This window comes from Phyllobates terribilis, unplaced genomic scaffold (assembly GCF_046119375.1).
Source record: "Phyllobates terribilis strain yellow unplaced genomic scaffold, ASM4611937v1 Scaffold_9__5_contigs__length_417890890, whole genome shotgun sequence".
NCBI classification, from domain to species: Eukaryota; Metazoa; Chordata; class Amphibia; order Anura; family Dendrobatidae; genus Phyllobates; species Phyllobates terribilis.
In genome coordinates, this window is record NW_027362769.1 from 181997534 (window position 1) to 182012069 (window position 14536).

Here is a 14536-nt window from a genome sequence, read left to right on the forward strand (position 1 = left end):
TGAGCGTGGCATCACTTCCACAGATATCCTAAGTCACTGGGGGGTCCACGAGCGTGGCATCACTTCCACAGACATCCTAAGTCACTGGGGGGTCCGCGAGCGTGGCATCACTTCCACAGACATCCTAAGTCACTGGGGACCCCGCGACAGTGGCATCACTTCCACAGACATCCTAAGTCACTGGGGACCCCGCGACAGTGGCATCACTTCCACAGACATCCTAAGTCACTGGGGGGGTCTGTGAGCATGGCATCACTTCCACAAACATCCTAAGTCACTTGGGAACCCGCAACAGTGGCATCACTTCCACAGACATCCTAAGTCACTGGGGGGTCCGCGAGCGTGGCATCACTTCAACAGACATCCTAAGTCACTGGGGGGGTCTGTGAGCGTGGCATCACTTCCACAGACATCCTAAGTCACTGGGGACCCCGCGACAGTGGCATCACTTCCACAGACATCCTAAGTCACTGGGGGGGTCCGCGAGCGTGGCATCACTTCCACAGACATCCTAAGTCACTGGGGGGGTCCGCGAGCGTGGCATCACTTCCACAGTCATCCTAAGTCACTGGGGGGTCCGCGAGCGTGGCATCGCTTCCACAGACCTCCTAACTCACTGGGGGGTCCGCGAGCGTGGCATCGCTTCCACAGACATCCTAAGTCACTGGGGGTCCGCGACAGTGGCATCACTTCCACAGACATCCTAACTCACTGGGGGGTCCGCGAGCGTGGCATCACTTCCACAGACATCCTAAGTCACTGGGGGGTCCGCGAGCGTGGCATCACTTCCACAGACATCCTAAGTCACTGGGGGGTCCGCGAGCGTGGCATCACTTCCACAGACATCCTAAGTCACTGGGGGGTCCGCGAGCGTGGCATCACTTCCACAGACATCCTAAGTCACTGGGGGGTCCGCGAGCGTGGCATCACTTCCACAGACATCCTAAGTCACTGGGGGGTCCGCGAGCGTGGCATCACTTCCACAGACATCCTAAGTCACTGGGGGGTCCGCGAGCGTGGCATCACTTCCACAGACATCCTAAGTCACTGGAGGGTCAGCGAGCGTGGCATCACTTCCACAGACATCCTAAGTCACTGGGGGGTCCGCGAGCGTGGCATCACTTCCACAGACATCCTAAGTCACTGGGGGGTCCACGAGCGTGGCATCACTTCCACAGACATCCTAAGTCACTGGGGGGTCCGCGAGCGTGGCATCACTTCCACAGACATCCTAAGTCACTGGGGGGTCCACGAGCGTGGCATCACTTCCACAGACATCCTAAGTCACTGGGGGGTCCGCGAGCGTGGCATCACTTCCACAGACATCCTAAGTCACTGGGGGGTCCGCGAGCGTGGCATCACTTCCACAGACATCCTAAGTCACTGGGGGGTCCGCGAGCGTGGCATCACTTCCACAGACATCCTAAGTCACTGGAGGGGTCCGCGAGCGTGGCATCACTTCCACAGACATCCTAAGTCACTGGAGGGGTCCGCGAGCGTGGCATCACTTCCACAGACATCCTAAGTCACTGGGGGGTCCGCGAGCGTGGCATCGCTTCCACAGACATCCACGCTCCTTGTCTTATCTAATGATGCTACTCCACCAAGGTACAATGCCGGAAACGGTCAATATAAATAGTAATTTTCTGCTTTTAAATAAAAAAAAGCAAAAACCAGAGTTTAAGGAGATGATTAATTTCCTGCAGAAATATTGAATCCACCCCCATAGGAGGTCTGTAGACTATGAGCCGGAGTGAAGATAGAAAAAAGGAAACAGATTTTCCTGCCGAATTCGATGGTAATTTCTGGCATTTGGAGGCTCAGTGTTTATGATTGAGAGTCTGAAAAACATGAATGTAACAGATGTATATAAAGCGGAGCCCCCCCGAATGTATCAGCTAATGACTGCTGACATTTCACTCCTTACAGCTGAGGATTTATGGACATTTTCTTCTCCATTTCTTCTATCCGAATAGTGAGGAACATGAAAACCTAGAGAAAAGTCTCGCGGTAAAAATATTGATGACTCTGCCGGGATATGTGATGCCTCCCGAGTCTTCCCTATGAGATCTTTTTTCTGGGGCATCACTGGATCTACACGCGAAAAGAGTTTTCTCACCATCATTAATAGGTAAAATTGCAAAGTGCTTGTGTAAAAAAAAAACATGACCTCTTACCTAGAAACCACTGTTTTGTCAAGATTTCTAATTCTATAGTTTTCTGCTTGATGCCAGGTTACCGGCCGACTCTGCAGTCCCTCAGAGGTGGACTGCTTCCTAGCAGCTAGCCAGCGGTTTGCTACAGAGCACATAAGCAATCCTCTGAAGCTGACCGAGTCGCTGGATCTGGACGGCTTCAGACCCCCTGAGCTGCTCCGATGTTGGAAAGGCAAATGTGCCTCAGCTTGTTAAATGGGAGAATGCACAAGGAACAAGCGGCCTGGGGATGTCAAGCTGAAAAATGGCTCCTGGGACACTTTGGAGAAATGGCCGCACCACTGGATCCACACAAATCAATGAATTACCGAGCTGTTAGTGAACCTGGAATGAAGACAAGGGGGTCCTGGCCACCACATATTGTGTCCCTCCTCTCCAACACAAAAATCCCAGGAGGATAAGTCACCGGCTATCATTGCATCAAAGACAAAAGTGGGACTCATCACTGAAGAGGACAGACCTCGATTCCAGCCTCTCTTGCTCTGCAACATGATCACCTTTGAGCGCGGTGGTGTGAGGTCAGTGGACACCTGTAGCTGGATGTCTGGTTCGTAGCCCGATGTCGTGCAGACGCCTCTTGATGGTTGTGTGGACCCTGACGCCTTACTCTCGGTCTGTGACGTCTAATTTCACTTGCAGCACAGAACGGATCAATGGTGGAACGGGTGGTTTGGCCATTTCTCCAAAGTGTCCCAATGGCCATTTTTCACAACGACAACACCAGGCTGCATGTTCCTCGCACTACTGTGAGCAGCCTGCGTGGCTTAAACCTGCCCCCATGGCTGCAGTGTCTCTGGACTTGTCTCCCATGGAGCACATGGAGGACTTCATTGGTCAGTGACTACACAGGAGCTGCCGGCAGCGTCTCCGGACTTGTCTCCATCGAGCACATCGGGGACGTCATTGGTCGGTGATTACACAGGAGCTGCCGGCAGCGTCTCCGGACTTGTCTCCATAGAGCACATCGGGGACGTCATTGGTCAGTGACTACACAGGAGCTGACGGCAGCGTCCCCGGACTTGTCTCCATCGAGCACATCGGGGACGTCATTGGTCGGTGATTACACAGGAGCTGACAGCAGCATCTCTGGACTTGTCTCCATCGAGCACATCAGGGACGTCATTGTTCGGTGATCATACAGGAGCTGTCGGCAGCGGATCCTGATGATTTGTACTTTCAGTGGCAGAACCCTCCTCAGACGACCATTAATGACCTCAGTGACAGCAGCCGAGGCCGGAGGTGCCGGGATTTCTGCACGAGGCTCAGACTCCAGACTGGAGAATCCAGAGGTTTGGAAAATGTTGTTTGTTCATCATTTGCAGATCAGTGACGTCTCCATCCTGTGATTCTCATAATTCCACCACTTTCCTTGTTGTTGCAATTTCAATATTGAGGAGAATATTTTCTCTATATCCCGTTTTTCGGACAAACATAAACCTGACAATAATTCCGAGGACAATGTCATCAGTGTATCAGTCGTGTTCCGTCTCTTGCAGAACATCCTTTACTCTCGATCCTGATGACAGTATTAGGGATCTGCCTGTTCCAGGTTCTCAGATCCTGTATCCGGCAGCTACCAGTCAAAGCCACATTTACCATCAGAGAAGTGATAAATCGTCGTGTGTATATTACAGCTTATATTATCGGATGGAAACATGTAGACAAGCCGCGGCGCCTCCCACAGGCGGAGAAAGGCAGATGAGCAGCATGATTGGTTATACTATCCCTAATTATCACCATTAATGATTGTTTGCTTTTCTCAGTCCAGAGTCTACTTGATCCCACAATTACCATAGTTCGGACGTTGCGATTTATGGCAGCGGGGGGCACAATATGACGTACAATACAGGCTAAACCTGATATAAAGCCCCAATAGCAATTTTTCAGGAATTAATTGGAATAACGCGCCATACCCAGGTTGATGTAGAGAGACAATCTCCCCTTCTGTAGCTCCAGAGTAATATAATCGCCGCGCTGTCCTTCTCCGTGGAATAGTACGCCTTCGCTCTGCAGGCTCTTGAACTTCAGGGAGATGACATCTTTATACGTGGTCATCAGTTTCTGATTGAACCTGTAGAGGAGGGAACTTCTGCCATCGAAGTCGGCCACATCCGATTCTATATAGGAAAAAACAAAGAGGCAATTGTCAAGCGGCGATGTAAGCGCACGAGCGAGGTCCATGATAATGCCGCCCGGCGCCTGCTATTGACATGAATGTGAGCGGCGGCATTATTATTGGCACATATCGGGCACCGCCATCATCTTCTCAATGGTCTGAATTATCAGGCTATTTCCTCAAAGGTTTAGTCTCTTTCATAGAAATATTGTAGCCGGATACAATGGAGGCAGAAGATTGCTAAAAGGGAAAGTGTCCCCAGTGCGTTACAATGGAGGCAGAAGATTGCTAAAAGGGAAAGTGTCCCCAGTGCGTTACAATGGAGGCAGAAGATTGCTAAAAGAGAAAGTGTCCCCAGTGCGTTACAATGGAGGCAGAAGATTGCTAAAAGGGAAAGTGTCCCCAGTGCGTTACAATGGAGGCAGAAGATTGCTAAAAGGGAAAGTGTCCCCAGTGCGTTACAATGGAGGCAGAAGATTGCTAAAAGGGAAAGTGTCCCCAGTGTGTTACAATGTAGGCAGAAGATTGCTAAAAGGGAAAGTGTCCCCAGTGCGTTACAATGTAGGCAGAAGATTGCTAAAAGGGAAAGTGTCCCCAGTGAGTTACAATGTAGGCAGAAGATTGCTAAAAGGGAAAGTGTCCCCAGTGCGTTACAATGTAGGCAGAAGATTGCTAAAAGGGAAAGTGTCCCCAGTGTGTTACAATGTAGGCAGAAGATTGCTAAAAGGGAAAGTGTCCCAAGTGTGTTACAATGTAGGCAGAAGATTGCTAAAAGGGAAAGTGTCCCCAGTGTGTTACAATGTAGGCAGAAGATTGCTAAAAGGGAAAGTGTCCCCAGTGTGTTACAATGTAGGCAGAAGATTGCTAAAAGGGAAAGTGTCCCCAGTGCGTCTCCAGTGTCTTCTCCTCGTATACGAATATCCCGGAGACTTCTCACTAGAGATGATCAAATCCTTTGGAAATTAGAATTCTCCAACTTTAATTCATTTTTTTTTAAATGTGATTTGCAACTAATAAATTCACAGTGAATCAGAAATACTGCACGTCTGTAAGTGCCCTGAACACGTGGGTATCACCCTGAGGTCTCCGGGGACTGTGACCAACCCAATTCAAGAACTTTATCACAAACACAATCTTAGTAAAGTCCAAGTGATCTCAAAAATATGTGGCTATAAGAATATGGATGGCAGCTGTCAATCACTGTGCTGTCACACACTATCTGTAATGTGTATTCAGTGCTTTATTGCTTTCTAGTCTACTACGTCTGAGTGTCCGTCTCCAGTAGGTGTACACCCCCAAAAATGATGCACGATGAAGTGCATGTTTGCTCTGCCGGCACCATTATCGCCTAAGGCCCCTCCAGCGCATACGCCTGAATCCCGTTTTGAAAGGGGTTCAGACATAAGCCCTGATGGGACCAACGAACGGCTGCCAAAACGCAGTGTGAAAGCTCCCTTATCTCTATGGCTGAGCTGTGAACTGTGACGTCCTCTCACTGTCCAGATGCACCACAATAGATCGGCTGCCTTCCCTGCCTCAGCTTTTATACAGGCTCTGATACTCCCTCCTGATTGGTTGTCCTATACCATGTGATATGATACCTGCAAGTTAGTATGGGGAAGCCCATATGGTTGTGACTGAAGCCATGTGAAGCTTCTCTGACTGATGTAAGCTTTTCCTTTGTGTAAAATGGCGGCAGACTTTTTTTTAAAGCAATTTGCGCAAATTGAATCTCCTAAAATGTAACACTGACCTGATTTACTCATCGCTCCATTCCACCAATCCAACCTTGAACCCTTTATTCCCCATTGCAATTTGAGGAAAATACTGATGTGATTATAGTTTGCGCTTTGACTTCCTTGATTTTCCAGCTTTTTGCTAATATGCTAAAACTAAAAAGTTATATGTTGTTATTTTTTTTTTTTTTGCTTAGTTACATTTTTTATATAGAAACTTTATTACCCTTGTCTATTCCTATCTCTTGCCCTTAGTATAAACCTAAGCCTAACCTTATGCCTAACCCTAAAACTAAGCATAGCCCTAGCTCTAGAAAGTGATTCTAAGCCTAGTTTGTAGATGAACCCAGGCCTAAACCTAACCATAAAACCAATCCCAAGCCTAAACCCTAATCAGGGTTATAAAAAGTGTAAAAATATAAAAGCTGCTCTTGATTGTATATAATGTTGGCTGATGCACGGTGCACTTGATTCAATGTCGCCTTCATGCATTCGCTGCTCATCTCATCTTCTGTCATCTCTGGAGCGGTTTATGCAGAGCACATTAGTGGGGATAATTGTAATTGGCTGCTGCGCTCTGCATAGGCAGTGACTAAGATGACAAAGCTCCCTTCATGATATAGAGCTGTCATTTCAGCCGCTGCCCATGCAGATTGCAGCAGACTAAGACAAACTATTCTCCTCTCCTGCGTTCTTCATGAGCAGCTCCAGGTCGGAGTTTACTGAGCTCTTGTAGGCGCCAATCACTTCCCAGTGTGAACGCGTGGGGAAGGTGCAGCGGAGTGGGGACAGTTTCCACTCCCACAGATTGTGGTGCTCAGGGCAAAAAAGTAAAAAAAAAATCAAAAGTGCACAATAGCCAAAAAGCAGGTTCGGATCTTCTCTACCCTAAAATTTAAACCAAAGTTTGTGCTACAATCCCTGTTTTCTCCCTGTAGATGTAGCAGTGCTCACACTGTTGAGCTGTGTATAAACCCGTGCACAACCCTGATTGACAGCTTACTGTGTACACTGTGTATTGTCAGCAAGCTGCCAATCAGTGAAGGGGGCGGGGTTACACACTATGCTGGACCGCCTGGCACAAGACACCTAGTCCTGCAGTAATAATCTCCTGCTGATAAAACACTGATTGAAACTACAGCACACATCCTAATAAATGAAGCACTGCTGGAATCAGGCTCTCTACCCCTACATTATGCCGCTTTCAGATTACATAGAAAAACCTACATAAAGTTTCCCTATTAAAAAATGAGTTTGGTGCAAAACAAAAAAAACAGACTTAAAAGAGGAAAAACTAGACAAATACAGGTGCCTGTAATATAAAATGTTACTATGTAATGCATTTATTATCATATTTATTATTTTAGTAAAACAATGTATCAAATCACATAATGAGATAAGATGTATAAGAATGAGCAAAGTAAAAAAGGAACGGGATGGTAGATGATTGATCCGCGTGCTGAGAGTGGATTCTGCGTCTTTGATGCTGTAAGTGCTCAGAAAACAATGTCTAAGAAGAGGCGCAGACATAAAAGAGAAGGATCGTCTGCCGTCTTCTGCGCGCTTTATATTCTGGGTAATTGAACAATATGCCTTGGCTTCTACGGGAAAACCTGATTATAGAAAGAAATAGATACAAAACATTTTCAATCTGAGGCTATGACAAGCCTGACGGTCTCAAGAGGATCCACCGTATAAATGATGAAGCGAAGAAAACCAACAAACACTTGACCATCTGCCTTTTATATCTCTGCAAAAGAAGCGTACAGTTCATTAATGCTCTCGTATTATACATGAGCGACCCGACGGAAATATCTAGGAGCTCTGATTTCTTTTATTTCCTATTTCTCCATCATGACGACTGCACTGTTATTTCAGAAAGGCAGAAATCCAGCAACAGGGTCAGGGGTCCCTGAGGGTCAGGATGCATGGAGGGGGCAAAGGCAAAGGCCAGCTCGTCCCATCACGTCCAAAAGAAGAGATAGTAGAGCAAATTGCTGGAAAGAATATGTTCTCATATCTCATATCTATCTATTATCTATCTCTCATCTATTATCTATCTATCTATCTACAGTACAGATCAAAAGTTTGGACACACCTTCTCATTTAAAGATTTTTCTGTATTTTCATGACTTTGAAAATTGTACATTCACACTGAAGGCATCAAAACTATGAATTATCACATGTGGAATTATATACTTAACAAAAAAGTGTGAAACAACTGAAAATATGTCTTCTATTCTAGGTTCTTCAAAGTAGCCACCTTTTGCTTTGATGACTGCTTCGCACACTCTGGGCATTCTCTTGATGAGCTTCAAGAGGTAGTCACCGAAAATGGTCTTCCAACAATCTTGAAGGAGTTCCCAGAGATGCTTAGCACTTCTTGGCCCTTTTGCCTTCACTCTGCGGTCCAGCTCACCCCAAACCATCTCGATAGGGTTCAGGTCTGGTGACTGTGGAGGCCAGGTCATCTGGCGTAGCCCCCCATCACTCTCCTCCTTGGTCAAATAGCCCTTACACAGCCTGGAGGTGTTTGGGGTCATTGTCCTGTTGAAAAATAAATGATGGTCCAACTAAATGCAATCCGGATGGAATAGCATGCTGCTGCAAGATGCTGTGGTAGCCATGCTGGATCAGTATGCCTTCAATTATGAATAAATCCCCAACAGTGTCACCAGCAAAGCCCCCCCACACCATCACACCTCCTCCTCCATGCTTCACGGTGGGGACCAGGCATGTAGAGTCCATCCGTTCACCTTTTCTGCGTCGCACAAAGACACGGTGGTTGGAACCAAAGATCTCAAATTTGGACTCATCAGACCAAAGCACAGATTTCCACTGGTCTAATGTCCATTCCTTGTGTTCTTTAGCCCAAACAAGTCTCTTCTGCTTGTTGCCTGTCCTTAGCAGTGGTTTCCTAGCAGCTATTTTACCATGAAGGCCTGCTGCACAAAGTCTCCTCTTAACAGTTGTTGTAGAGATGTGTCTGCTGCTAGAACTCTGTGTGGCATTGACCTGGTCTCTAATCTCAGCTGCTGTTAACCTGCGATTTCTGAGGCTGGTGACTCGGATAAACTTATCCTCAGAAGCAGAGGTGACTCTTGGTCTTCCTTTCCTGGGGCGGTCCTCATGTGAGCCAGTTTCTCTGTAGCGCTTGATGGGTTTTGCAACTGCACTTGGGGACACTTTCAAAGTTTTCCCAATTTTTCGCACTGACTGACCTCCATTTCTTAAAGTAATGATGGCCTCTCGTTTTTCTTTACTTAGCTGCTTTTTTCTTGCCATAATACAAATTCTAACAGTCTATTCAGTAGGACTATCAGCTGTGTATCCACCAGACTTCTGCACAACACAACTGATGGTCCCAACCCCATTTATAAGGCAAGAAATCCCACTTATTAAACCTGACAGGGCACACCTGTGAAGTGAAAACCATTTCCGGTGACTACCTCTTGAAGCTCATCAAGAGAATGCCAAGAGTGTGCAAAGCAGTCATCAAAGCAAAAGGTGGCTACTGTGAAGAACCTAGAATATAAGACATATTCTCAGTTGTTTCACACTTTTTTGTTAAGTATATAATTCCACATGTGGTAATTCATAGTTTTGATGCCTTCAGTGTGAATGTACAATTTTCAACGTCATGAAAATACAGAAAAATGTTTAAATGAGAGGGTGTGTCCAAACTTTTGGTCTGTACTGTATCTATCTATCATCTATTATCTATTTATTTATTATCTAGCTATTATCTATCTATCTATTATCTATCTGTTATTTATCTATCATCTATCTATTATCTATCTATTATCTATCTATTTATTATCTATCATATCTATCTAATAACTATCTATTGATCCATCCATATAAACTGTCATTATTTCTATAGAATTCCCTTTGACATTCTGCTGATAAGCTGAATATTCAGTGAATTTCTTCTTCATGATGAAAGCTTCATTAATCTTTTAGAAAACACTTTCATAAGTAATTTACACTTCTTGGCTCGGCTCTGGAGATGGAATAATAATGGCGTCACAGATAATAAACGCCCAGAGTGCCGACATGAATGAAATATCAGTAAGACTAATACTTTACAACAAATGGAACCATTCTGATTATAGATAAGTGGCGGCTGCAGTTTAATGTAAACTCCAAATATAAAATCTGTCATTAAGTAGAAGGTCACGGTGAATGAAAAAGACATTTCAGTATCAATTTCTAGTAGTGAGTTCACTGAAGTTCAAATGATGGGATGATCCGGTGATAAAGGGAAAGAATTCTCATCGCTGGCATCTACAGATAGCGGAGATACTACAATGACTCATAATCTCCACGCTCCTCACACAATGGAAAGACGGCCATGGTTCATTGTTTCATTGCTGTCCATTCCTTTTTTCATACAGACATTGGTACTCAATAGAAATTGTTGATGATCTCTAAGTATTGTCCTGATTGATATCATTATGAAGAAAAGGATAAAAAGCTCCTACTGGCTATTCAGCTTTACTGGGGAAACTATACAGAGTGAATATTCACTACATGCACAATACAAGGTATCTGATCCTGGAGAAGCCTGAAACATATTGATAACATGTTTCCCAAATATAAAAGATCACGATGAACATATAAAGTATATGAGAAAAGACAAAGATACAAAGAGATATATTCCTATAATACATTACTGGCCCTTTCTTATACTCAAGAGCTACACTCACTGCTCTGCTGGTGCAGTCACTGTGTACATACATTACATTACTGATCCTGAGTTACATCCTGTATTATACTCCAGAGCTGCACTCACTATTCTGCTGGTGCAGTCACTGTGTACATACATTACATTACTGATCCTGAGTTACATCCTGTATTATACTCCAGAGCTGCACTCACTATTCTGCTGGTGCAGTCACTGTGTACATACATTACATTACTGATCCTGCGTTACATCCTGTATTATACTCCAGAGCTGCACTCACTATTCTGCTGGTGCAGTCACTGTGTACATACATTACATTACTGATCCTGAGTTACATCCTATATTATACTCCAGAGCTGCACTCACTATTCTGCTGGTGCAGTCACTGTACATACATTACATTACTGATCCTGAGTTACATCCTGTATTATACTCCAGAGCTGCACTCACTATTCTGCTGGTACAGTCACTGTGTACATACATTACATTACTGATCCTGAGTTACATCCTGTATTATACTCCAGAGCTGCACTCACTATTCTGCTGGCGCAGTCACTGTGTACATACATTACATTACTGATCCTGCGTTACATCCTGTATTATACTCCAGAGCTGCACTCACTATTCTGCTGGTGCAGTCACTGTGTACATACATTACATTACTGATCCTGAGTTACATCCTGTATTTTACTCCAGAGCTGCACTCACTATTCTGCTGGCGCAGTCACTGTGTACATACATTACATTACTGATCCTGAGTTACATCCTGTATTATACTCCAGAGCTGCACTCACTATTCTGCTGGTGTAGTCACTGTGTACATACATTACATTACTGATCCTGAGTCACATCCTGTATTATACTCCAGAGCTGCACTCACTATTCTGCTGGTGCAGTCACTGTGTACATACATTACATTACTGATCCTGAGTTACCTCCTGTATTATACTCCAGAGCTGCACTCACTATTCTGCTGGTGGAGTCACTGTGTACATACATTACATTACTGATCCTGAGTTACATCCTGTATTATACTCCAGAGCTGAACTCACTATTCTGCTGGCGCAGTCACTGTGTACATACATTACATTACTGATCCTGAGTTACATCCTGTATTATACTCCAGAGCTGCACTCACTATTCTGCTGGTGCAGTCACTGTGTACATACATTACATTACTGATCCTGAGTTACATCCTGTATTATACTCCAGAGCTGCGCTCACTATTCTGCTGGTGCAGTCACTGTGTACATACATTACATTACTGATCCTGAGTTACATCCTGTAATATACTCCAGAGCTGCACTCACTATTCTGCTGGTGCAGTCACTGTGTACATACATTACATTACTGATCCTGAGTCACATCCTGTATTATACTCCAGAGCTGCACTCACTATTCTGCTGGTGCAGTCACTGTGTACATACATTACATTACTGATCCTGAGTTACATCCTGTATTATACTCCAGAGCTGCACTCACTATTCTGCTGGTGCAGTCACTGTGTACATACATTACATTACTGCTCCTGAGTTACATCCTGTATTATACTCCAGAGCTGCACTCACTGTTCTGCTGGTGCAGTCACTGTACATACATTACTGATCCTGAGTTACATACTGTATTATACTCCAGAGCTGCACTCACTATTCTACTGGTGCAGTCACTGTACATACATTACTGATCCTGAGTTACATACTGTATTATACTCCAGAGCTGCACTCACTATTCTACTGGTGCAGTCACTGTACATACATTACTGATCCTGAGTTACATACTGTATTATACTCCAGAGCTGCACTCACGATTCTGCTGGTGCAGTCACTGTACATACATTACTGATCCTGAGTTACATACTGTATTATACTCCAGAGCTGCACTCACTATTCTGCTGGTGCAGTCACTGTGTACATACATTACATTACTGATCCTGAGTTACATCCTGTATTATACTCCAGAGCTGCACTCACTATTCTGCTGGTGCAGTCACTGTGTACATACATTACATTACTGATCCTGAGTTACATACTGTATTATACTCCAGAGCTGCACTCACTATTCTGCTGGTGCAGTCACTGTACATACATTACTGATCCTGAGTTACATACTGTATTATACTCCAGAGCTGCACTCACTATTCTGCTGGTGCATTCACTGTGTACATACATTACATTACTGATCCTGAGTTACATCCTGTATTATACTCCAGAGCTGCACTCACTATTCTGCTGGTGCAGTCACTGTGTACATACATTACATTACTGATCCTGAGTTACATCCTGTATTATACTCCAGAGCAGCACTCACTATTCTGCTGGTGCAGTCACTGTGTACATACATTACATTACTGATCCTGAGTTACATCCTGTATTATGCTCCAGAGCTGCACTCACTATTCTGCTGGTGGAGTCACTGTGTACATACATTACATTACTGATCCTGAGTTAAATCCTGTATTATACTCCAGAGCTGCACTCACTATTCTGCTGGTGGAGTCACTGTGTACATATATTACATTACTGATCCTGAGTTAAATCCTGTATTATACTCCAGAGCTGCACTCACTATTCTGCTGGTGCAGTCACTGTGTACATATATTACATTACTGATCCTGAGTTAAATCCTGTATTATACCCCAGAGCTGCACTCACTATTCTGCTGGTGCAGTCACTGTGTACATACATTACATTACTGATCCTGAGTTACATACTGTATTATACTCCAGAGCTGCACTCACTATTCTGCTGGTGCAGTCACTGTACATACATTACTGATCCTGAGTTACATACTGTATTATACTCCAGAGCTGCACTCACTATTCTGCTGGTGCATTCACTGTGTACATACATTACATTACTGATCCTGAGTTACATCCTGTATTATACTCCAGAGCTGCACTCACTATTCTGCTGGTGCAGTCACTGTGTACATACATTACATTACTGATCCTGAGTTACATCCTGTATTATACTCCAGAGCAGCACTCACTATTCTGCTGGTGTAGTCACTGTGTACATACATTACATTACTGATCCTGAGTTACATCCTGTATTATGCTCCAGAGCTGCACTCACTATTCTGCTGGTGGAGTCACTGTGTACATACATTACATTACTGATCCTGAGTTAAATCCTGTATTATACTCCAGAGCTGCACTCACTATTCTGCTGGTGGAGTCACTGTGTACATATATTACATTACTGATCCTGAGTTAAATCCTGTATTATACTCCAGAGCTGCACTCACTATTCTGCTGGTGCAGTCACTGTGTACATATATTACATTACTGATCCTGAGTTAAATCCTGTATTATACCCCAGAGCTGCACTCACTATTCTGCTGGTGCAGTCACTGTGTACATACATTACATTACTGATCCTGAGTTACATCCTGTATTATACCCCAGAGCTGCACTCACTATTCTGCTGGTGCAGTCACTGTGTACATATATTACATTACTGATCCTGAGTTAAATCCTGTATTATACCCCAGAGCTGCACTCACTATTCTGCTGGTGCAGTCACTGTGTACATATATTACATTACTGATCCTGAGTTAAATCCTGTATTATACTGCAGTATTATTTATTTTTCTATTCTGTTAATTGTCGTTTGTACACCATGTACTAATCATTTACAGAAAAAACACTATCTTTGTCCCCTCTTATTGGAAGCCCGTTTGCTCACAAGTTTGCAGATTAGTTCCAGTATCAATCAGCAGATTTGTGATTGCAGCTCTGGATTATAATAGTTGCTGTAATTGAGGATGGGTCTCAAGCTCC

The 14536-nt window shown here is 44.5% G+C and overlaps 1 protein-coding gene across 1 annotated transcript in view; it reads right to left on the reverse strand.

Moving 5' to 3' along the window:
- Positions 1-14536, reverse strand: part of LOC141161930 (contactin-associated protein-like 5) — a 435101-nt gene that overhangs the window by 243869 nt on the left and 176696 nt on the right. The window contains exon 5 of the mRNA XM_073647489.1: positions 4130-4333. Coding sequence (XP_073503590.1) covers positions 4130-4333 — 204 coding nt within the window. The remainder of the gene's footprint in view (positions 1-4129; positions 4334-14536) is intronic.